Genomic DNA, 24708 nt, shown 5'->3' with positions numbered 1-24708 from the left:
AAAAATAAATAAACGTTCAAAAAAAAAAGAAAATTAAAAAAAAACAAAAAACAAAACTGAGAACAAACTGAGGGTTGATGGGGGGTGGGAGGGAGGAGAGGGTGGGTGATGGGTATTGAGGAGGGCACCTTTTGGGATGAGCACTGGGTGTTGTATGGAAACCAATTTGACAATAAATTTCATATATTAAAAAAAAAAAGTTCAAAAAAAAATTTTGATCTTTTGTGTATCATGGATTTTTTGGCATTAATTTTGATTCCTTACAATATTGCATTAAAACACTGTTGCTCTTATGATCTCACATTTTGCTTGAAAATATTAAGGAAAGATGATATGAGGCTTTCTTTTTATTGAAGACTTGATCTCCTATCATATTTGAGAATGTTCATCACTAGGAAAGAGTGAAAATGTAAGTGTTTCGCACTTACTCACCCTAATCCTGGCCTTGCTTCCGAACTTGCAGGACTCCCAAGCATCCTAAGCTGGACACTGGACACTCTTGGTGTCTCAGAGTCAGTGTCTCCAACCTGGGTTGACAGCATGGGGAGACAGGAGCCTCTCCCAAAGGACAAGGGACTGCAGGTGCCCCAAGGACTCACCACGACCTTCAAGGGCTTCTTGACACCATCCATGATGAAACGATTGTAGACCGCAGCCTTGACCTCCACCTCATGTAGACCGACCTTCAGAGGCACGACAACAAAAGGCACAGCCATTGAGGACTTGGCTGGGATATTCAGAATCTGCTGGTAGCGCTTCTTGGCGGTGGCCAGGCTGCAGAAGGCTGGGTTGTAGATCAATTCCACCCGCACCTGCCAGAGAGAGAGTATCAGTCAGGGGGGCAGGTGCCACGGCCACCTCCCCCAACCATCCAAGCTCTCCATCATACCTCTGCCCCCACCCCCCCGGGAACCCACCTTGAGCTCCCCAACATCCTGGTAATTGTAGAGCACGGCTCGGATCTCCACTTGCTCGTTGCGCACGACGGAGTAGGGTAGCCGCAGGTCGATGAAGAAGTCTTGCATCACCGTGACCTCATAGGGGTCAGCCACGCAGATCCCTGCCCAGGAGTGGAGTGTCAAGGGAAGGAGGTGGACAGGCTCTCAGTGCTTACCCCTCACTGCGGGAGCTGTGTCAGGCTCAGCCTGTGTTTGTGCAAGCCCAGGGGCTAAACAATTGCACAGGTGACACATTAGCGATAGTGGTGGCAGCTGGGAGTCACTGTCATGTACGGTTTCCATTTTCTTCTTGTAGTTTTACTCATAGGTAGGTGTGCAGGGGGAAGGGCTCGAGCACACCCGAAGGGTCCATACCTGGGCCCTCCAAAATGGTAGCCTGAGCCCTCTCTGGTCCCTGGTCACTTGGAATGTGGCTAGCTCAGAAAACTCTTTAACACATGTTTGGAACAATTTGCATACGCCAACCTACCTTTTCAGCTGTACATTTTGCAAATCCTACAATACAGATCAAAGTATTTCCAATGAAAGGCTAGGGGCGCCTTTCCACTGACTGGCTCAGTCAGTGGTGGGTGTGATGCTTGATCTGGGGCCATGAGTTCAAGCTCACGTGGGGTGTGGAGATGACTTACAAATAAAATTAACATCTTTAAAAAAAAAAGATGAGCACCCTCCTTGAGATGCTCTGCAGACATAAATATGTACGAGATTTCAAAGGCTTAGTACAAACAAAAGCAAAATGCATCTTTCACAATTTCGAGATATTAATAGGTTACTCTTAAATATCAATAGATGATTATTATAACATTATCATTAGCATGATGGTGGGTTTTTTTAACATATTTTTCAGCATATTTTTTCAACGTATTTACCACAAGTTGCAAGAATAACATTGTGGAGATATTTGGTTACAGAAAAATGTATGATAAAATTGATTTCACCTCCAATGGGGCTACCAAAAGATTTAAAATGACATGCATCGTATTTCTGGTGGACAGTGCTGATCTACAAGAGTAAAAATGACTGCAAAAGCGATGGTAAATTTGTGATTCAACAGCTACTAGGTTATATTCAAGAAAAGGGTTGATGCAAACAGAATTTGCAAAAGCATTATCATATTAAAAGTGTTACACTAAAGAAATAAATAAAAATAATGTTACACCAAGAAATGATTAAAATCTGGGGAACTGTGTGTCTCAGTCAGTTAATTGTCTGATGCTTGATATCTGCTTGGGTCATAATCTCTCCGTTCCTGAATTTGAGCCTGGTGTCAGGCTCTGAGCTGATGGCAGGGAGTGTGCTTGGGATTCTCTTTCTCCCTCTCTCTCTCACTCTCTCTTTCTCTAAAATAAGTAAACAATTGAACAGAGTTAATTAAAAAAAGAAATCTTAATATTTAATATATATATTTTTTGGTTATTTTTCAGAAGTGAGGAAGAATAGAGGCTTGAACAAAATCATTATTTCCTAACCTTGGGTCGTTATTAATCATCCTTAACCCCCCATCCTCGGGGGATCTGTTATACTCATGGGAGCTATTTACCATTTCTTATCTACTATTCGTTTTTACATTTTTTTAAAGTTTATTTTTGAGAGACAGAGACAGAGTGCAAGCGGGGGAGGGGCAGAGAGAGGGGGAGACACAGAATCTGAAGCAGCTTCCAGGCTCTGAGTTGTCGGCACAGAGCCCGATGCAGAGCCTGAACTCATGAACCACAAGATCATGACTTGAGCCAAAGTCGGACATTTAACCGACTGAACCACCCAGGTGCCCCTCGTTTTTACATTTTTATTATTTATCTTTGGTCATCTCTACACCCAATGTGGGGCTTGAACTCACAATCCCAAGATCAGGAGTCACAGGCTTTTCCAACTGAGCCAGCCAGCAGCCCCTGTTTTCACATTCTTTTTTTTTTTTTTTTTTCAACGTTTTTATTTATTTTTGGGACAGAGAGAGACAGAGCATGAACGGGGGAGGGGCAGAGAGAGAGGGAGACACAGAATCGGAAACAGGCTCCAGGCTCCGAGCCATCAGCCCAGAGCCCAACGCGGGGCTCGAACTCCCAGACCGCGAGATCGTGACCTGGCTGAAGTCGGATTTTTAACCGACTGCGCCACCCAGGCGCCCCTCTGTTTTCACATTCTTAAAGCCAGATTTAATTTACTCTGGTGGGTGAAAAATCAGCTTTTGCACCACAAACAGGAGGCTACCTCCAGGGAAACAAAACAGTTTTGTTTTGTTAAATACTGGCCAGCTCACATTGTGCCTGCAGAACGCAGACCTGCTCTCTCCTTGCTAATCCAACTCAGTCAAGACCTACAGAGGAGATGAGGACATCCTTGCACCAGACTTCGCTTTTCCCTTGAACAAGCTGGAAGGAGCGAGAGAGAACCACACATGGAATGACTTCTGACACACCATCCGTGTTATGTTTGAGGCAGAGAAACGCCTACTCTCCGTGACCCTGGAAGGACAGCTACATGTCACCGCATGTTGGTCCAAACCCATGGAAGGTACATCACTGAAAGGGGACCCGAGCTTTTGACTGCACCTGATGATAATGTATCAGTGTTGTCCCAGGGATTTTGGCAAAGGTACCACCTAATGCAAAAAAGGGTTAGAGATGGGAATTGGGGGGAATTGAGGAGTGAGTGGTAATTCTCAGTTGTTTCTGTAGACCTAAATTGTTTAAGAAAACCCATAAATTAGGGGCCCCTGGGTGGCTCAGTCGGTTGGGCGTCCAACTTCGGCTCAGGTCACGATCTCACAGTTTGTGGGTTTGAGCCCCATGTCGGGCTCTGTGCTGACAGCTTAGAGCCTGGAGCCTGCTTCAGGTTCTGTGTCTCCTTCTCTCTGCCCCGCGCCACCCCCGCTCGCACTCTGTCTCTGTCTCTGTCTCAAAAACAAATAAATATTTAAAAAAATTAAGAAAACCCATTAATTAAAAAAATATCAACCAGGGCACCTGAGTGGTTCAGTCGGTTACACATCTGACTCTTGTTCTCAGCTCAAGGTCATGATCTCATGGTTCATGAGTTCGAGCCCTGCATTGGGCCCTGTACAGCCGACAGTGCACAGCCTGCTTGGGATTCTCTCTCTCTGCCTCTATCTTCCCCTCCCTCAAACATACTGCCTCTCTCTCTCTCAAAATAAATAAATAAGCTTAAAAATATAATCGTACCTGGTAAGACAACAGTATTGAGAAGATGTCACAAGGGTACAGAGAGCAGAATAGAAAAACCATAGGGCCCTTTAAGATGCTGACCCCATCACTCCCAGGGGGCATTGGGCAACTTCTGGGGATATTTTGGGGATATGTTACAACTGGGGGTGGGGGTGCTCCTGGAGTCTTTAGGTAGAGGCCGCGAATGCTGCTCAACATCCGATATTGCACAGAGAACCTTCCACAGAGAACCACCCAGCCCTGAACAACATCAGTGATGAGGTGCAGAGACCCTGGTGCAGGACAGGCCTTCCCCAACCTCCAGACACACACAACCCCCCACTCCCCGCCCCGTGGGTCATGTTAAATGCAGGTTCTGATTCAGCAGGTCAGGAGTGGGGTCCAAGATTCTGAATTTCTAAAAATTTTTTTTTTCAATGTTTATTTATTTTTGGGACAGAGAGAGACAGAGCATGAACGGGGGAGGGGCAGAGAGAGAGGGAGACACAGAATCGGAAACAGGCTCCAGGCTCTGAGCCATCAGCCCAGAGCCCAACGCGGGGCTCGAACTCACGGACCGTGAGATCGTGACCTGGCTGAAGTCGGACGCTTAACCGACTGCACCACCCAGGCGCCCCAAGATTCTGAATTTCTACAAACCCCCAGGGAAAGCACCTTTGCCAGATTGCTAGTGGTTCGGGGAGCAGGCTTTCAGAAGCAGGGATCTAAACTGTGCCTTTCAAGTTTCTCTTTTCAAGCTGCAAGAACCTTTCTTATTTCAAGGAAACCTCACGCAGGCCCTCCATATGCGAACAGGGACAACGAGGAGATAGGAAGATGCTCTGATCTGAAACGCGGGCGGGGGCCACCGACCAGAAGTGTGCTGAGCTGTTACTGGAGCTCCAGACGAAAGGAAAAGTATGCGCCCCATGAATGCATGCACCACCCTCCCTCGGTCAGGAGAAACTGCCCGTTTCAGTTCCCTCAGTTAAAAAAGACAAGCAAAGACGCAGGTTTTGAACATTTCGAAGCCAGGAAAGGGAAGTGATAATAATGTGTAATGTATTATAAATAGTAACAAAACAAAATTATTAAACACGTTGGTGTGGCATGAAAGAGATATTCATACTTCCCTTCGTGAGTTTTAACATACCTCCTTTGTATTTTTACCTTATGGTTTTAATTTTTGTTTTAATGATTATTTATTTTTGAGAGAGAGAGAGAGAGAGAGAGAGAGAGAGAGAGACCGAGACCAAGCGCGAACAGGGGAGGAGCAGAGTGAGAGGAAGACACAGACTCTGAAGCACGCTCCAGGCTCTGAGCTGTCAGCAGAGAGCCCGATGCGGGGCTTAAATTCACAAACTGCAAGATCATGACCTGAGCCGAAGTCAGACACTTAACCCATGTAAGCCACCCAGGCGCCCCAGTGGCTTCTATTTACAATGGAGACATTTTGTTCATCATGGATTATTATATATATATTTTTTTGCATTCACATTTTGTTTTCAAAATGATTGCAAGAACATATTATTCATCTGGGCTTAAAGTTATTGCCTCCCTCTCCTCACTCTGCTCCCAGGCCTGCCCGAGACCACCCCTATTAGGCCAGGGCCTCCCAGCTCCCTGTGTCAGGTCCCCAGCCTCCTGGTTACCTTTCTTTTTTTCTTTTTTCTTTTTTTTGCCAGGTTTCACAATCTGACCACCGATGTTCCAATCATACATTTCATCCTGCTTCCTCTTTTATATTTTCTTAATCGCTTTACCCATCACCCTGTCAACACCACCCCTTAAGCGTGTTTGTTGTTGCAAATTATTCTGTATGATAGTACAATGGTAGACATATGTCCTTATATCTGTGTCCAAACCTGTAGATCGTACAACACTGAGAGTGAACGCTCATGTCAATGATGAACTTGGGGTGACGATAGGCGTGTCAGTGTCACGAATACGCCATGCTGGTGAGGGATGCTGATAGTGCATGTCTGCGCGAGGGAGACTGTGTGCGTCGGGGGTGGGTAGACTGGATGTATGTGGGAACTCTCTGTACCTTCCCCTCAATTTTGCTGTCAACCTAAAACTGCTCTCGAAAGAAAATCTATTTACAAAAGGCGCTGACTCGTCACCCACAGAGCAGGATCTGACACCCCCACTTGTCACCTGGGAGCAGTGTGTCAGCCACCAAGAAACAGGGGATCTCTGGATGGGATGAGAAAATGCCCAATGGCCCTGGGATCCCTGACTCGTGAGCATGGGGCCACCACCTTCTCTCACCTTTCTTGTTCGACAAGCTCACCGCCAGAATCTCCCAGGTGGTGATGGAGTCTTTCAAAAATATATTCATGATCTTTGTGGAGATTCTGGATGGAGGAGACGTGGGGGTATTAAAAAGAGGCAGGTGTCAGGGGCCTGGGGGGAGAGCTGGTGTGGAGGGGCCCCAAGGGGCAGGTTGGAGGGAGGAGTGGGGGCTGGGCACACGGAGGGAGCCTGACTCTTGATTTTTTTTCTAGGCTGGGTTGTGGGGTTGCCCAGTGATTCCAGAAAAGAGAGGCATGGGGTGCATGCAAACGAAGTGGTCCAGATGGGGCCGCTATAGCAGCTGGCCTGGGGGTGGGGGGTTAAGGTGAGGGGGTGTCTCAGCCTTACCCATCTTTCTCAGGTTCACTGAGTTCCTCTATGCGCCACAGCCAGCTCTCAGGGAACTGGCTTCGGGAAATGATTTCCTCTTCCGGGATTATATCCTCATCCAAGTCACCTGGGAGGCACGGGTGAGGAGGAGACAAATCTGGGTTGAGAACAGACCCATTTCTCCACTGTTCCCAGAGATACGTATCTCTACACATCTCTGGATTAACTTTATAGTTAATAAACTTTGTAGTTTATTTGATTTTCTTCCTGACCTTTTTTAAATGCCCCTTTCATTTTTCTCTTTGTATGGGAATCAGGCTCCTCTCACCTTTCCTTTTTCCAAGGTTCCTTCAATGAACAAATGAAAACATACTTGGTGGAAGGTCCAAACCATCACCACTATGAGCAGTTGGATAGAACAGCCAAATATGCAACAGAGTGCATGATCACACTCCAGAAACACTTCTGGAAGTCCCAGGACCTGGGCAGTGTATGACCTATTCTTAATATAGTAGGACTCACAGGTGCAGGACACATAACAAGCTATTAAAATGTGTAAAAATCAGAAACCTAGCCAAAATGATGAAATGGAAGAATTCTCCTCAAAAGAAATTCCAGGATGAAATGACAGCCAGAGAACTTCTCAAAACAGATCTAAACAATATATCTGAACAATAATTTAGAAAAACCATCATAAGACTGATAGCTGGGCTTGAAAAAAGTATAGAAGACAGCAAAGAATCTATTGCTGAAGAGATCAAAGACCTATGAAATAATCAAGAAGAATTAAGAAATGTTGTAAATGAGATGCAAAATAACCCAGCTGCAGTGACAGCAAGGATGGAAGAAGTCGAAGAGAGAATAAGTGAAATAGAAGACAAAATTATGGAAAACGATGAAGCTGAAAAAAGGAGGGCAAGGAAATTACTAGACCATAAGGGGAGATTTAGAGACCTAAGTGATTCTGTGAAATGAAATAATAACTGTATCATAGGAGTTCTGGAAGAAGAAGAGAGAAGGAAAGGGGCAGAAGGTTTATGTGAACAAATTATAGCTGAGAACTTCCCTCATCTGGGGAAGGAAACAGGCATCCAAATGCTAGAGGCACAGAGAACTCCCTTCAAAATCAACAAAAAATGACATATCATAGTGAAACTGCAAAATACAAAGATAAAGAGAGAATTATGAAAGCAGCTAGGGGAAAACGGGCCTTAACCTACAAGGGTAGACACATAAGGGTAGTAGCAGACCTGTCCACTGAAACTTGGCAGGCCAGAAGCGAGTGGCAGGAAACATTCAACGTGCTGAAGAGCAAAACTAGGCAGCCAAGAATCCTTCATCCAGGAAGGCTGCCATTCAGAATAGAAGGAGAGATAAAGGCTTTCCCAGACAAACAAAAACTGAAGGAGTTTGTGACCACTAAACCAGCCCTGCAGGAGAGCGTAAGGGGGACTCTGTGAGTGGAAGGCAGCAATGACTACAAGGGACCAGAGACATCACCATAAGCACAAAACCTGCAGATAACACAATGGCAGTAAATCCATACCTTTCAATAATCACTCTCAATATAAATGGACTAAATGCCCCAATCAAAAGACACAGGGTATCAGAATGGATAAAAAAAAAAATAAGATCCATCTATATGTTGCCTACAAGAAACTCATTTTAGACCTGAGAACACCTGCAGATTGAGAGTGAGGGGATGGAGAACCATCTATCATGCTATTGGACATCAAAAGATAGCTGGAGTAGCCATATTTATACCAGACAAACTAGATTTTAAAACAAAGTCTATAACAAGAGATGAAGAAGGGCATTATATCATAATTGAGAGGCGTATCCATCAAGAAGAGTTAATAATTATAAATGTTTAAGCCCCCAGTGTGTAGCACCCAAATATATAAATCAATCACAAACATAAATGAATGTATACACAATAATACTGTGATTATAGGGTACTTTAATACTCCATTTACCGCAATGGACAGATCATATAATCAGAAAATCAATAAGGAAACAATGGCTCTGAATGACAGATGGACTTAACAGATGTATTCAGAACTTTTCATCCAAAAGTAGCAGAATACACATTCTTCTTGAGGGCACATGGAACTTTCTCCAGAAGAGATCACTTACTGGGACACAAATCAGCCCTCAACAAGTATGAAGAGACTGAAATCATACCATGCATATTTTCAGATCACAATGCTATGAAACTTGAAATCAACCACAAGAAAAATTCGGAAAGCCCCCAAATACATGGAGGTTAAATAAAACCCTAGTAAAGAATGAATGGGTAATTCAGGAAATTAAAGGAGGAATATAAAAATGTATGGAAGGGAATGAAAATGAAAACATGAAAGTCAAAACCCTCTGAGGTGCAGCAAAGGTAGTTCTAAGAGGACAATACATTGGATTTCAGGCCTTTCTCAAGAAGCAAGAAAGATTCCAAATACAGAATCTACCCTCACAACCAAAGGAACTAGAAAGACAGCAGCAAAAAGAAAAAGAGAAAAAAAAAAAAAAACAAACAACAAGCCCAAAGCCAGAAGAAGAGAATTAATAAAGATTAGAGCAGAAATAAACAATATAGAATCCAAAAAACAGAACAGATAAATGAATCTAAGAGCTGGTATTTTGAAAGAATAAACAAAACTGATAACCTCCTAGCCAGATTTCTCAAAGAGAAAATCTGGTTGGGAACAAATAAAATCACAAAGAAAAGAGGAGCGATCACAGCAAACACCGCTGAAATACAAAAATTATTTGAGAATACAATGAAAAATTATATGCCAACAAACTGGACAACCTGTAAGAAATGGACAAATTCCTAGACACCCACGCACTACATAAACTCCAAAGGGAAGAAATAGAAAATTTGAACAGACCCATAACCAGTGAAGAAATTGAATCAGTTATCAAAAATCTCCCAACAAATAAGAGTCCTGGGCCAGATGACTTCCCAGGAGAATTCTACCAGACATTTAAAGCAGAGTTAATACCTATCATTCACAAGCTGCTCCAAAAAGATAGAAATGGAAGGAAAGCTTCCACGCTCACTCTTTTTTTTTTTAAATTTTTTTTAACGTTTATTTATTTTTGACACAGAGAGAGACAGAGCATGAACGGGGGAGGGTCAGAGAGAGAGGGAGACACAGAATCCGAAGCAGGCTCGAGGCTCTGAGCCATCAGCCCAGAGCCCGACGCAGGGCTCGAACTCACAGACCGTGAGATCGTGACCTGAGTTGAAGTTGGACGCTTAACCGACTGAGCCAGCCAGGCGCCCCACACACTCATTCTTTGACGCCAGCATTACCTTGATCACAAACCAAAGACCCCACTAAAAAGGAGAATTACAGGCCAATATACCTGATGAAAATGGATGTAAAAATTCTCAACAAGATATTAGCAAATCGAATTCAACAGTATATTAAAAGAATTCCTCAACATGATCAAGTGGGATTCATTCCTGGACTGCAGGGCTGGTTCAACATTTGCAAATCAATCAACATGATACATCACATTAATAGAAGAACGGATAAAAACCATAGGATCCTGTCAATAGATGCAGAAAAAAAAGCATTTGACAAAAACAGCATCCTTTCTTTAAAAAACCCTCAAGAAAGTCAGGATAGAAGGGACATGCCTTAACATCATCAAAGCCATATATGAAAGGCCACAACTAATGTCATCATCAATGGGGAAAAACCGAGAGCTTTGCCACTGAGATCAGGAACACGACAGGGTTGTCCCCTTTTACCACTGGTGTCACTGGAAGTACTAACCTCAGCAATCAGACAACAAAACAAAATAAAAGGCACCAAAATTGAGAGAAGTGTCAAACTTTCACTCTTCACAGATGAAAGGATACTCTACTTGGAAACCCAAAAGACTCCACCAAAAACTGCTGGAACTGATCCATGAATTCAGCAAGGTCGCAGGATACAAAATCATTGTACAGAAGTCGGTTGCATTTCTAGACACAAATAATGAAGAAACAGAAAACTATATCAAGTAATCAATCCCATTTACAATTGCACAAAGAACCACCAAATACCTAGGAATAAACCTAACCAAGGAGGTAAAAGATCTGTACATTGAAAACTATAGAAAGTTTATGAAAGAAACAGAAGAAGACACAAAGAAATGGAAAAACATTCCATGCTCATGGATTGGAAGAATAAGTATTGTTAAAATGTCGATACTACCCAAAGTGATCTACACATTCACTGCAATCCCAATGAAAACAGCACCAGCATTCTTCACAGAGCTAGAACAAACGATCTTAAGATTTTTATGAAACCACAAAAGACCCCAGATAGCCAAAGTAATGTTGAAAAGAAAACCAAAGCTGGAGGCATCACAATCCCGGACTTTAGTCTGTATTACAAAGCTGTAATCATCAAGACAGTATGGTATTGGCACAAAAACAGACACATAGACCAATGGAACAGAATAAAGAACCCAAAAATGGACCCACAAATGTATGGCCAACTAATCTTCAATAAAGCAGGAAAGAGTATGCAATGGAAAAAAGACAGTCCTTTCAGCAAGTGATGCTGGGAAAAACTGGACAGCAACATGCAGAAGAATGAACCTGGACCACTTTCTTACACCATACACAAAAATAAATTGAAAATGGATGAAAGACCTAAGTGTGAGACAGGAAACCATCAAGATCCTACAGGAGAAAACAGGCAACAACCTCTTTGTCTTCACCTGCAGGAACTTCTTACTTAACATGTCTCCAAAGGCAAGGGAAATAAAGGAAAAATGAACTGTTTGGGACCTCATCAGGATAAAAAGCTCCTGCATAGCATAGGAAACAATCGACAAAACTAAAAGGCAACTGATGGACTGGGAGAAGATATTTGCAAATGACATAATGGATAAAGGGTTAGTTAGTATACAAAATCTATAAACAACTTACCAAACTCAACACCCAGAAAACAAATAATCCAGTGAAGAAATGGGCAGAAAACATGCATAGACACTTTTCCAAAGAAGACATCCAGATGGTAAACAGACACATGACAAGATGCTCAACATCGCTCATCATCAGGGAAATACAAACCAAAAACACATTGAGATACCCCCTCACACTGGTCAGAGTGGCTAAAAGTAACAACTCAGGAAACAACAGATGTTGGTGAGGATGTGGAGAAAGGGGAACCCTCTTGCACTGTCGGTGGGATACAAACTGGTGTAGCCACTCTGGAAAACAGTGTGGAGGTCCCTCAAAAAATCAAAATTAGATTTACCCTATGGCCCAGCAATAGCACTACTAGAAATTTATCCTAAAGGGCACACGGGTGCTGATTCGTAGGGGCACATGTACTCCAGTGGTTATAGTAGCATTTCAACAATAGCCAAATCATGGAAAGAGCTCAAATGTCCATCAACTGATGAATGGCTATATATATACAGAGAATGGAGTACTACTTGGTGATGAAAAGAAGGAAAGTTGACCATTTGCAACAACGTGGATGGATCTGGAGGGTATTATGCTAAGTGAAATAAGTCAGTCAGAGAAAAGCAGATATCATATGATGTCACTCATATGTGGAATTTGAGAAACTTAACAGAAGACCATAGTGGGAGGGAAGGAAAAATTAGATACGAAGAGAGAGGGAGACAAACCATAAGAGACTCTTAAACATAGAGAACAGACTGAGGGTTGATGGGAATAGGATATGGGGGAGTGGGGAAAATGGATGATGGGCATTGAGGAGGACACTTGGGATGAGCACTGGGGTTGTATGTAAGTGATGAATCATAGGAATGCGCTCCTGAAGCCAAGACTACACGCATTGGCAATAAATTTAAAAAAAAAAAAAAAGAAAGAAAGAAATTACACAAGGCTGGGGGAGAAAACACCTGAGTGTGTGTAAGCCATATCCCAGTAGATCAGATATTTTGTCTAATTTTCCTCTTTGAGAAAGAAAGTCTGTAGGTCGCTGGAGCAGAAGGCACCAAGCCTAGATTAGAATAATTTGCACAGACTGAAGATTCAGCCCTTGGCTCATGTGTGTTGGGAATCTTTGTGTGTTTTTTGGGGGGTGATGGTGGAGGGCGTGCTAGCCTTCCAGCTAAAAGAATTCAGAAATATGCGTCGCCTTTGGCAATGTCTGCCTTTAGGAGGTGACTGCACATTTCTAAGCAAAAATAAATAAATTAAATAAATAAATAAATAAATAAATAAAATAAAAAATAAAAATATGAGTGTACATGAAAAGTATGTGTTACCATATAAGGATCCATACCTGCTGTCATAAAGGCTACATAAAAATTGATTTGGAGGAAATTTTCCCTTGGCTTAAATTTTGCCCTGATCTGATAGCAGAAAGAGGTTTAGAAATGGACTATCCAGGACTAAGGAGGAACTTTACAGTGGAGAGACCCAGCAGACAGCGCCTTAATCACGTGATCAAGACTCACAGCACCAACAATGGGACAAATCGATGTCTTTGGGCTCCCGACATGATGCACTGAGAATCCATAGTGTCTCTCCTGTGACAGTGCTGCCCCCAAATGCAAAACCTGGATGTCATTACGAGGAAGCATGGAGCCAACCCAAACCGTGGGACAGCCCCCCAAATAGCCGGACGTGAAAGTCACTCAAGACGGCTGTGCTGCCAGGGGTTGAGCAGATCCAAGGACACTAAGGAGACCCCACCAGTAAACACGACGTCTGTTCCTGCACAGATCCTTTTCCTATAAAGGATCCAAGCCAAACCAGACCAGACCAAACCAAAGGGAAACCACTGGCCAGCCTGAACGGGGCTGGAGGTTTTGGTGGTGGTAACAAGTCAACATTAATGTCCTAATATTGATGCCTGTGCTGTGGTTTTGTGGGAGAATATCTTTGCTTCTAGAAATTCCACACGGAGCTAATTAGGGGCCTCAATGGTGTGGCCTCAAATGATTCAGAGGGATAAAAGGTTTTTATGCCCATTTCTCCTTTTTCTGCTTGAGTCTAAAGATTTTTTAAAAAAATGATTATGTTTGCTTGGATCGGGCAGACTGCCACTTATGGCGTTTCCCCATCTTCCTTAGTTTTTAAGCAAAGGGGTTCTGTTTCGTGACTTTTCATCCTGTGGTCGATAAGGTAACTTCCCTCGGTTTTAAGAGCTGCTCACACTGGCCTTTGTTCTCAGAACCCAATTTGGACAACACAATTTCTGGTCCCCCATGAAAACGATGGGATGTGCAAAAGAAGTGTTCAAAGGGCCAGTGAGAAGGGTCAGTGCAGCAAGCACCACTCTGCCCACAGGGGTTAAAAAGAGCAATCTGGACAGGGCGGGCCGAGAGGGAATCTGCCAGGGGGACCCTCACGACAGGGGCCATGCTGCCCGTGGTGCGGGGGGGGCTCTCTGTGGGCTTGGTTTCCACTGCACCCATCCTAGCAGAAAGGCCTTTCTCTGCATAAGACACATCAAAAAGCATTTTTAAAAAGCAGACATCAGGCCTCACTGGGCTCAAAGGCTCTGAGCAAATGGCAGGTAGGATTCCCACCAGTTCTGTCAGGGCCGCCTTGTGGTGGGGACCACTCTGGTTCTGCTTTCAATGGGCTTCTTGGAAGAGAAATTTCTCTTGGCTTAAGATTTATTTGGCCTGAGATGTAAAGTTTCAAGTGTGCACATGCTTTGTCTTATCCAGAACTGAATGAATGAATGAGTGAATGAATGAGTGAATGAATGAATGAGTGAGTGAATGAATGAGGGAGGGAGGGAATGAATGAATGAAAACAAATCAACAGATGTTGTTAGGCATTGAGTTAGGCACCTCTTTGGAAAGCAACATAAATGAGTTTTCTTTGGTAAAGGCAGGCTAAAAACGCATCTCAGACAGAAGCATCCTCCCCCTTCAGACAGGCCCTCCTCCCCCCTCAGACACAGGCATCCTTCCACCCAAACAGGCACCTTCCCCCATTCAGATAGGTTCTTCTCACTCAGACAGGTCCTGGCTGCTCTCACCCAGTCTCCCCACTCTGGCTGCCCTCCTCCCTCAGATCAGGCCCTACCCCCTCTGATCAAGCTTTCCCACTCTGGCCTGGGCCTCTTCCCTCAGACCAGGCCATCCCCACTCTCACAGAGCTTCCCCACTCTGGCTGGCCTCCTCCTTCAAACCAGGCCTGCCCCCCTCTGACCGAGCCTACTCCCTTCAGTCCAGGCCCTCCCCGCTCTGGCCAGCCACAGGCAAGTGGACTCACTCCGGGCCAATCCCAGGTGGGCACTACGGGTGTGGTTGAGCCTCAGCTGGGTGATGTAGTTGCAACAGTCCAGGAAGGCCTTCACGCACGAGGCCTCGTGCTGGATGAACCGGGCCCTGCGCTGGCACGAGAACTTCATGGGGTTCTCCCGCATGCCATGTTCACAGCACTTGCGCAGCTGCCTTGGGTACTGACCCACTGTGGGGACATGACACCGGTCAGGGCCTCAGCCGGGACCTCAAAGCAGGAGGAGCTCAGGGCGGACCAAGGGTAGGACGTCCCCAGGGCCGGGCCCTGCCCTGCTCCCTCCTGGGCTGGATCCCGGAGGGACAGGGTTTGGGGGGAGGTGGGGGGCCCCCACCTTTGTCCATCCTCTTCTCCATGAGCATCACCGAGCGGCGGCGCCGGGTAGCTGGTTTGGGGCACTGGGGATCTGAGGGGAGGGCACACGCGAACAAGATGGGTTAAGCGTCAACGGAGGGTCCCCGATGTACTCCTCTCAGTAGCCGTGAGGGAGCCATGAGTTGTTGTTCCCATTTGACAGATGAGGAAACTGAGGCTCAGTAGGCAATGATTCACTAGGTGGGGGCTGGGGCAGGACTTGAACCCAGGGCCCCCACCTGTTCTCAGCATCTGAGGACCTCAGAACAGTGCCCTCCACCTGCTCTCAGCATCTGGGGTGGAGGCCCCACACCTCCCGGGCCCTCACCTGTCCTATCCGGGGTCTGCAGGTTTGTGTTGGTCTGGAATGCCAGCCCTGCGTCCGTGAAGACGCCGGCATAATCCTTCCCGCTGCCTGCGGTGCAGCCGATGTCAGCCTTCTCTACCACGTTCCAGATCTGCGGGAGGGCAGGGGTCACCAGGCTGACATGTCCGACCGCCCCTGCGTTCTGGTCCCAGACCCCTCTCAGAGCTGCGTGCACAGCCCCCGCCAACCACCCCCAGCGCGGACTCCTCCATCTACGTTCCCACCCGCGGCCTTCACTTCCGTGCCACGTCTGTGTCCGTCCCAGCCTCCGTCCCGCCCACGCCTAACCCCACTTCCGGTTCCCTTCTGAGCGCCACCCGCGCCTCAGCCCCACGCCACCCCTTTGCTTCCGCCACACCCCAGCGGTACGGGGCGCACCTTGCTTTGAGTTAACTTATTCTTCTTGTTCAGCACGAACACGCCCTTGTCCACCACCACGAGCCCCACTCGGGCCCCGTGGTCCCCCTCGATCTTGAGGGTCATCTGCTGGCCAGGTAGGTGAACCCTCTCTTCCTTCCTGCCACCTTTCACCACCAGCTGTTGGGGAGGGGGGGGGTGTGCACAGAGGTAGGAGTGAGGGGTCAGCCCTGCCAGGCTGGGTCTCCATCAGCAGTCAGCCCAGGGCAGTGTCCGTGCTGTGCTGGTCAGGAAGGGGCAACGGTGGAAACAGACAGACTGAAGGTGGAAAGGCCAGCAGGGAGGGAGATACTGAGGCTGAAACAGAGGTGGGGAGAGAAGGAGCTGGAAAAGGAGAAGATGGGTCTCGGTTGGGGAACCCACCCAGAAGGCTGGAGAGAGGCAGAGACGGAGCGAGCACTGGCCAGGCGGGGAGTGCCAAGATGGGTGCAGAGGAAGGCTCCGGAAGCTTACCTTGCCCACACAGGAGTCCTTGACATCCACCCACACGGAATCGGCCACCACCTCCCTCTGGCCATTGCTGTTAAGGCAGGTGTAGTAAACCACCAGGCGGAAGGAAGGAATGAAGTCCTCAGTGATGGTCAGGGGCAATGCGACCACATCCTGGCCGAGCTCACGCTTCTGTCGACCCACCTTCAACAGTTTCCCTTTGTTCATGATCTGGGGGAGACAGGTTGGCGTAAGGAAGAATCAGCAAGGTCCGGCGGGGGGGTGGCCCTGGACTGGGGGTGCTGCAGAAGTAAGGAGGAGGGGTCTGGGGATCCTAGGAGGGCACGGACCAGGTAGGTGTAGTAGTAGATATCTTTCTGCTTGGTGGTGGTGGGGTCAATTCGCAGGTGGATGTTCACATTGAGATCTTCCCCTGGCTTGAGCTCCACGCGAGGTACAGACAGATGGAGGTAGTTACTGCAGCTGCCCATGATTTTGTAGGGTTGGGCGAGCATACTGCTTGTGGCCTGTCGTGACTCCAGGATACCATCCTTCCTAGTGATTACCTGGGTGAGGAAAGGGGGATGAATTCTGGCCCCCCAAAGATGTCCACATCCTAATCCCTGGGAACTGGGAATAAGGTACCTTCCCTGGCCAGAGGGACTGTGCAAATGGGATTAAGGGTCTGAGGATGGGGAGTCTGTTTTGGTTTATCCAGGTGGGTCAAATGTAATCACAGGATCCTTATAATATACCTATGCAGATGGCCAGACTGCTGGTGCAGATAAGATCCCCTCTACGCAGATGAAAACACTCTGTGAATGGCAGGATCCCCTGATATAATAAAAGGACCCCACTCCTCACGTGGCAGGATGACTGTAGCAGAGGACAGATTCCCTCCATGCAAATCCAGTCCCCTATTGCCTGAGTGTAGGGCTACAGGTGGGCGAGGACTCACGGTGATGGGCAGGGGCACCGGTTTGTTGGGTGTGTTGATGATCAGCTTGGCCACGCCGTCTTCCTGGGTCAAGGACCGTGCGCTGGAGTCCTGGGTCTCCACAGGGACGTTGCGTGCCGGGGAGCCGTCGGGGTTCGTCACAAACACCTGCAGGTGCAGTGCAGGGGCAGGTGGAGGGCGTTCAGGTCGACCCAGAGGCGTGGCTGATGCTCAGGGGAAGGGTGGGGGAGGCAGCCCAACCCGGGTCTCACCATGAGGTCAAAGGGCATGCCTGGTTTGAAGAACTTGGACGTCTTGGTGAAGTGGATCTGGTAGGGGGAGGTCACGATGGGGATCCCGCTGCGCTCCGCCTCCACCATGTCGCTGCCTGAGGGGGCCAGCCGTGAGGGCAGGCTCCTGGGCCACCCCTCCAGGTTGGACCACACCTTACACTGGGCCTCCCTCAGACTGGGCCTCCTGCATCAGACTGGCTGGAACCTTCATTCTGTTCCTCCCCCATCACTGGGACTCCTCTGTCAGACTGGATCCCACCTTCATGCTGGGCCTCCCTCCTCATACTGGACATCATCCATCAGACAGGATCCAACCTTCATACTGGCCTCCTGTGCTCAGACTTCCTCTGGCTTCCTCTGTCAGACTGTTGCCCACCTTCATTCTGGCCTCCCCACTAGGATGGGACCTCCTCTGTCAGACTGGCTCCCAACCTCACTGGGCCTCTGTTTTCAGACTGGGCCTACTCTGTGAGACTGGATCCCAATTTCATTTTGGGCCTCCCTCCTGAGAATGGGCCTCCTCTATCAGACTGGATCCCACTTTTATTCTGGACCTCTCCCCTCAGACCAGGCCTCCTCTGTTAGACAGCTTCCCATCTTCATAGTGGGCCTCCCTCAGACCAGGTCTCCTCTGACAAACTGGCGGGCACCTTCATTCCTCAGACTATGCCTACCCTGTCACTGGCTCCCACCTTCAGACTTGGCCTCCTTTGTCAGACTGGATCCCACATTCATTCTGGACCTCCCCCACCTCAGAATGGGCCTCCTCTATCAGACTGTTTCCCATATTCATACTGGGCTTCCCCTATCAGACTTGGCCTCACCTGACAGACTGCATCCCACTTTCATACTGGGCCTCCCCCCTCAGACTGGGCCTCCTATATCAGACTGGATCCCCCCTTCATTCTGGCCTCCCCCCTTCAGACTGGGCCTCCTCTATCAGACTGGATTCCACCTTCATTCTGGGCTCCCCCCTCACTGGGCCTCCTCTGTCAGACAGGATCACACCTTCATTCTGACCTCCCCTCTCAGACTGGGCTTCTGTCAGACTGGATCCGACCTTCATAGTGGGCCTCCCCCCTCAGACTGCGCCTCCCCTATCAGACTTGATCCCACCTTCATTCTGGCCTCCCCCTCAGACTGGGCCTACTCTATCACCCTGGATCCCACATTCATACTGGGCCTCCCCCCTCAGACTGGGCCACCCACGTGAGACTGGATCCCACCTTCATTCTGGTCTGCCCCCTCACTGGGCCTCCTGTATCAGACTGGATCCCACTTTCATTCTGGACCTCCCCCCTCAGACTGGGCCTCCCATGTCAGACTGGATCCCAGCTTCATTCTGGCTTCCCCCCATGAGAATGGGCCTCCTCTATCAGACTGGATCCTACATTCATACTGGGCCTCCCCCCCTAGACTGGGACTCCTGTATCAGACTGGATCCCACCTTCATTCTGGGCTCCCCCTCACTGGGCCTCCTCTGTCAGACTGGATCCCACCTTCCTACTGGCCTCCCCCATCAGACTTGGCTTCTCTATCAGACTGGATCCCACCTTCATTCTGGCCTCCCCCCATGAGAATGGGCCTCCTCTATCAGACTGGATCCCATATCCATACTGGGCCTCCCCCCTCAGACTGGGCTTCCTCTACAGACTGGATCTCTCTTTCATTCTGGACCTCCCTTCCTCAAAATGGGCCACCTCTATCAGAATGGATCCCACATTCATTCTGGGCCCCCCCCTCCGACTGGGCCTCCTCTATCAGACTGGATTCCACATTCATACTGCGCCTCCCCCTCAGACTAGGCCTCCCCCCTCAGACTGGATCCCACCTTCATAGTGGGCCTACCCTCAGATTGGCCCTCCTCTATGAGACTGGGTCCCACTTTCATTCTGGGGCTCCTTCCCCCCTCAGATTGGGCCTTCTCTATCAGATGGATCCCACTTTCATACTGGGCCTCCCCCCCTCAGACTGGGCCTCATCTATCAGACTGGATCCCACCTTCATAGTGGGCCTCCCCCTCGGACTGGGCCTCCTCTATCAGATTGGATCCCACTTTCATTCTGGGGCTCCTTCCCCCCTCAGACTGGGCCTCCCATGTCAGACTGGATCCCACATTCATTCTGGGGCTCCCTCCCCCCTCAGACTGGGCCTCCTCTATCAGACTGGATCCCACTTTCATTCTGGGGCTCCCCCCACCCTCAGATGGGCCTCCTTTGTCTCACTGGGTATCACTTTCCTCTGGATATCCTCTCTTACACTTGGCCTTTGCCCTCAGACTGGTTCTCCCCTGTCACACTGCATTCCACATCCATTCTGGGCCTCTGCCCTCACACTGGGCCTCCCCCCTCATTTGGATCCCTTTCCTCAGACCAGGCCTCACCTGAGTGCAGGATAACGGTGACAGACACGTACAACGACTTCCCCACCAGGGCATCTGCTCCGGAGGGTTCCACCCCGCTCAGCAGGACCTTTCGTTCCAGCCTGGCCTCCCCACTGCCATCATCGATCTGGGGGAGGAAGGAAGGCTCAGAGAGGGGGAGGGGCACAGGTGAGGGAGGGGGAAGTCCAAAGTGGAGGAGGCTCAGAGGGGCAGAGCACCTGAACACGGGTGAGGGACTGGGGCAGCGAAATCCTCTGTTCACCATCCTGGACCCCAAAGATGACGAAGGCTATTCCATCCACATTCTTCCCATACAAGAACCTGAGAGGCAAGATGGTCTCAATGCTCCTCTCCTGAAGGGTGAGGCTGCCTGCAAACTTCCACGGACCCCTGGTCCCGCGCCTGGTGCTTACCTGGCCAGTATCTGGTTCTTCACTCAGCGCCCACCTGGTCCCACACCTGGCCACACTGCACCCGGGTTCCCTTACCCGGCCCCTACCTGGCTCCACCCCTAGCTGCCAACCTGGCCTGTCATCTAGCCCTCACCTGGCCCCCCTCCCCTCCCCTCCCACCTGGCCCCATTCCTAGCCCCTCACCTGGCCGTGATGGTGACCTCCAGGCCCTGTGGGTCATCAATGTAGTAGAATTTCTCTGTAGGCTCCACTTGGACCTCAAAACTGGGCAGCACTGGGGTCGAGATGGCACCAGTAGGCTGTCAGCACTGGGCCTGGCACCTGGGGCCCCCACCCTGACTCCTTCCTCCTCTTACCGTACTCCTTCACCTCGAACTCAGCAGAGAATACCTGCTGTGGGGCATCTTCATAGTGGGCTTCTATCTTCCACTGCCCTGTACTGTGGGGAAGGCAGGTGAGTGAGCCAGCCAGACGCCCTCCCTTGGCATAGGGAACCCCCTCTAGGAGGGCCTGACATACTTGACCAGCTCCGGGATGTTCCAAGACAGGGACAAGATGCCAACCTGGTTCTGAGAAGATAGGGAGTCCTTCTTGATGAGAATATTGTCGGGGGTCTGTGGAGACAGGGAGGGCGTGTCTCTTCAGAGACCTGGCTTAGCCCCTAGGCTCTCTTCCTCCTCTCTGTGTCTGGACACTCTCTGTGTGTCATGACTACTGGGGCAGTGGTTATGAACATGGACTTGAGTCAGTCAGCCTGGGTTCAAATGCCCACTCTCCCACTTACGCGCTGTGTCACCTTGGGCAAATTACTTGATGTCTCTGTGCTCAATGTGCCCAGCTAGAAAAAGGAGAAGAACATAGCCCCTACCTCACTGGCTTGGCACATGATTCATGTAAGCTGGAGCTCACTCTCGTCGGCGGCTGTCTGAATACCGATAGTAACTAGCATTTATCACCTACTTTGTGCGGGACCCTGTGGTAAGCATCCTATGGGCGCTAAGTCACACAGCATTGCCTACCTTCGACTCTTTGACCTACAAGAATACAAAGTCGTGTGGTTCAACCTAACACACAGTATGTCATTCGTTGCAAATAACTAAACACCAGGAGACATCATGTAAAAATCTGGCTTTCTGGCTTCTCTTGGAAATTGGGATAACCGTGGATACGGGTTCCTGTTGGCACATAGTGACATTTGACTGGAACTGGGCAGAGGCTCTACCGTTAGAGGTGTGTGTTCTCCGTTCCCTACAAATCCCACCGATCCCCACAGTCAGCTTGTGGCTGTCAGGACCGGGTCCCTGTTACCTTTGCATGATTGCAAAAAATACTCATGATGATCCTCTGAGAACGACCTACCTCTTCCCTCTGTCCTTCACTTCCTCCTTCCATTCCCCCTCCCCCCCCACCCCTTTCCTGCCTTAGCCCAGTAAATTGTAATGAAATTACTGTATGCCAAGCACCCATCCTGTCTGGAATTTAGGTTCTGTGGAGGTCTAGGGAGCGGGCAATTAGCAAATGAATACATTCAATTTATAGGGTGCCTAAAGGAGATGACAGGAAGGGAGACCAGTGGAGTGTGTGTGTGTGTGTGTGTGTGTGTGTGTGTGTGCGCGCGCGCGTGGGTGTATGAGTTGGGAGAGGGTGTCTGCAATTTTACAGGTCCTCAGGCTTCTCTGTAAAATTGTGCCATCGGTGACATTTGAGCAGAGACTTGAATGACGTGATGGGGCAAGCTATGTGGGTATTTGGAGGAAGAGCGTTTTGTGAGTAGTGGGGGAACAGCCTGTGCAAAGGTCCTAGGGCTGGCTCTTTATGGCAGTTGGAGGGACAGCAATAAGGCCCATGTGGCTGGAGCAGAGTGAGTGAGGGGAAGAGGGGGAGGAGAGGAGGAGAGGAGGACAGGTAGGGGACAGGGCAAGTCTTGCAGGGCCTTGGGGAGTGCTGGGAGGACTTAGGCTTTTACCCCAAGGAGGTGGGAGCTCCTGGAGGGCTCTGGGTGGAGGAGGGTGGGACAGGAGTTGGGTGCTCGAGGCTGCCCCCTGGCAGCAGGAGGAGGATTGGGCTACAGAGAGTTTTTATCTGTCATCTCAATCTTCAGCTGAGAAAACCTAGGCCCAGGAAGTTGAAGTGACCTGTCCAGAGTGACACGGTCCCCAGAGATTTGTCTGGAGCCGGAATCCACGGGCAGAAGCATCACTGTGCCTGGTATCCCTGGATCTCTGCCCTGTGTCCAGGACTCTTTCTGTGTTCGTGGCTCTACAGGTCTCTTTGCCTTTAGGCCTCTGCAGTCCTGCCTTTTCCGGAATCTCTTCTCTGTCTCTCTCTATCTCTTTGTCTCTCCCCGAGTCTCTGCCCAGGGGGAGTCATCGTCTGGGTTCCCCGCTGCTGGTACCTGGATGCTGACGATAATGGTCCGGCCCACGGGCAGTAGGTCGTTGTCCACGGTAAAGATCCGATAGAGGACTGGGAGATGATGTTAGAGAAAGGGGGCGGTGAGTGAGGCCCTGCCCCTCCCCACAGTCCCCCCCAGCCCTCTCTCCAGCCACCGCCCAGCCCCTTACCTGTGGAGCCTGGGGTATAGATGGGCTTGTCCGTCTGGATGAAGAGGTACCCGCTCTGAAAGCTGACCAGCACCACCTTCTCCACTACGGTGCTCCCAAAGTCTGCCTGGATAGTCACGAATTTTTTCTCCTTCCCTCTTGTTAATTCCTTGCTGGCTGGGATCTAGGCATAGCCAGAGAATCATTGAGATGCTGCCTCCCGGCCCCTTGCCCGCATTCAGCTCCAGGCTTTCAGAGGGGTCCACACCTGTCTGCCCTTCCTGCCAATAGCACCTGTCCACCACTCCGGGTCTCCCTGGTGTGCCCAGGTTGGGAGCGGAGGGGTAGTGGGGGTGGGGAGCAAGGGTCTAAGATGGGTAGGGATCAGAAAGGGGGATGAGTAGGGGGAATCAGACAAGGGGCTCAGAGGACCTCACTTAGGAGAGGGGCTCAAAGCTAGAGGCTCAGGATAGGAGAAGCTAATTGAAGGAGGAGTCTCAGAGAGGGGAGAGGGGCATCAGCAGGTACATCCACCTTGATTTTGACCATGCTCATGTGGTTGTTGTCTTTGGTCAGAGCGCTGTTCTCACTGGATAGCACTTGCTTTTTCACTGGGAAGTCGTGGACAGTGACCGCGACTGCAATGTTATTTTCAAAGTCATGGGCCTCCAGCAGCACGGTCTCCTCATTCTCCAGCCGCAGGATGTTGGGGGTGATCATGGAGAACCTGCAGGTCGGGTGGAACACGGGATGGGGCTGCCGTTCTAGGGACCACGGTTCCAACCCTCACCGACATATCACGAAGCCCCCAAATCCTGTGAAGTCAGATCTCGAGGCCTCCAAGTGATTCTGCAGCCACGGAATCACTGAACACACCACAGGCACCCAAACCCGCAGACCCCTGCTTCTAGAAACATCCGCCTCCCATTGTAACCCGAGTGCCATGAACCCCCAGCTCATGAAATCATGAGCTCACAGGCACCTCCACCCACGTGCGCCCTGGACTCTACTAGGACCTGAACCCCACCCCCACCTCACAAGTAGCCCGGTTTGGAGAAGGGTCATGACCACTCACATGGGGTCCCCCGGTGCCAGGGGCAGGATGGGAAGCAGCAGCAGCAGCAGGCTGGGGCCTGAGGCAGGCCCCATGGTGCAGGGACGCTGGAGGGACAGAGGGACGGAGGAAGAGGACTGGGAGGGAATGAGCAGAGGCTGCTGGAGGCTGCCTTTTATCTGGCTCCGCCTCCCCCTGCAACCTCAGCCCAGCCCGCAGCTCCCCTTTCCTGGAGCTGCCCCAGATTGCCCCAGATTGCTCAATACCGTTTCCTAAGTTTTTCAATCCCTGGGGCCAGTGTGTCCTGGGGTAACTAACCCAAGGGCATGTCCTCCAGCAACATGGACACACCTTCCCCCTGCCAAGGTCTCCCTCAGGGCCAAGGTCAGTTGGCAAACAGGGACCTTTCCCTGTTGCACCTACTTAGCGGCGGAGGAACACTGAGGGCCAGAGAGCTCCCCACCCCAGGTATCTGGGCCTGGCGCCCTGTCTTCTTTTGGCCATGCGTTTGTTAACCAATGCCTTCCTATGGGT

At 49.4% G+C, this 24708-nt stretch overlaps 1 protein-coding gene across 1 annotated transcript in view; it reads right to left on the bottom strand.

The window, feature by feature from the left end:
* The window catches only part of LOC147583824 (complement C3-like), a 40748-nt gene extending 16406 nt beyond the window's left edge, over window positions 1-24342 (bottom strand). Inside the window, exons 1-21 of the mRNA XM_086699295.1 lie at window positions 24196-24342; window positions 23655-23847; window positions 23142-23304; window positions 22973-23043; window positions 21097-21191; window positions 20934-21016; window positions 20761-20851; window positions 20383-20485; window positions 20165-20291; window positions 17761-17876; window positions 17510-17656; window positions 16902-17117; window positions 16576-16782; window positions 16084-16242; window positions 15667-15796; window positions 15319-15390; window positions 14958-15155; window positions 6764-6872; window positions 6392-6477; window positions 918-1060; window positions 600-812 (exon numbers count right to left, since the gene is read on the bottom strand). Of these exons, the coding sequence (XP_086555421.1) occupies window positions 600-812; window positions 918-1060; window positions 6392-6477; window positions 6764-6872; window positions 14958-15155; window positions 15319-15390; window positions 15667-15796; window positions 16084-16242; window positions 16576-16782; window positions 16902-17117; window positions 17510-17656; window positions 17761-17876; window positions 20165-20291; window positions 20383-20485; window positions 20761-20851; window positions 20934-21016; window positions 21097-21191; window positions 22973-23043; window positions 23142-23304; window positions 23655-23847; window positions 24196-24269 (2796 nt within the window). The 5' untranslated portion in view covers window positions 24270-24342. The remainder of the gene's footprint in view (window positions 1-599; window positions 813-917; window positions 1061-6391; window positions 6478-6763; window positions 6873-14957; window positions 15156-15318; window positions 15391-15666; window positions 15797-16083; window positions 16243-16575; window positions 16783-16901; window positions 17118-17509; window positions 17657-17760; window positions 17877-20164; window positions 20292-20382; window positions 20486-20760; window positions 20852-20933; window positions 21017-21096; window positions 21192-22972; window positions 23044-23141; window positions 23305-23654; window positions 23848-24195) is intronic.
* Window positions 24343-24708: the final 366 nt, after the last annotated feature.

This window comes from Puma concolor, chromosome A2 (assembly GCF_028749965.1).
Source record: "Puma concolor isolate L17-30 chromosome A2, mPumCon1.1.hap2, whole genome shotgun sequence".
Classification (NCBI taxonomy): domain Eukaryota; kingdom Metazoa; phylum Chordata; class Mammalia; order Carnivora; family Felidae; genus Puma; species Puma concolor.
The sequence above is the reverse complement of the archived record's forward strand: the minus strand, read 5'-3'. Positions and strand labels throughout refer to the sequence as shown.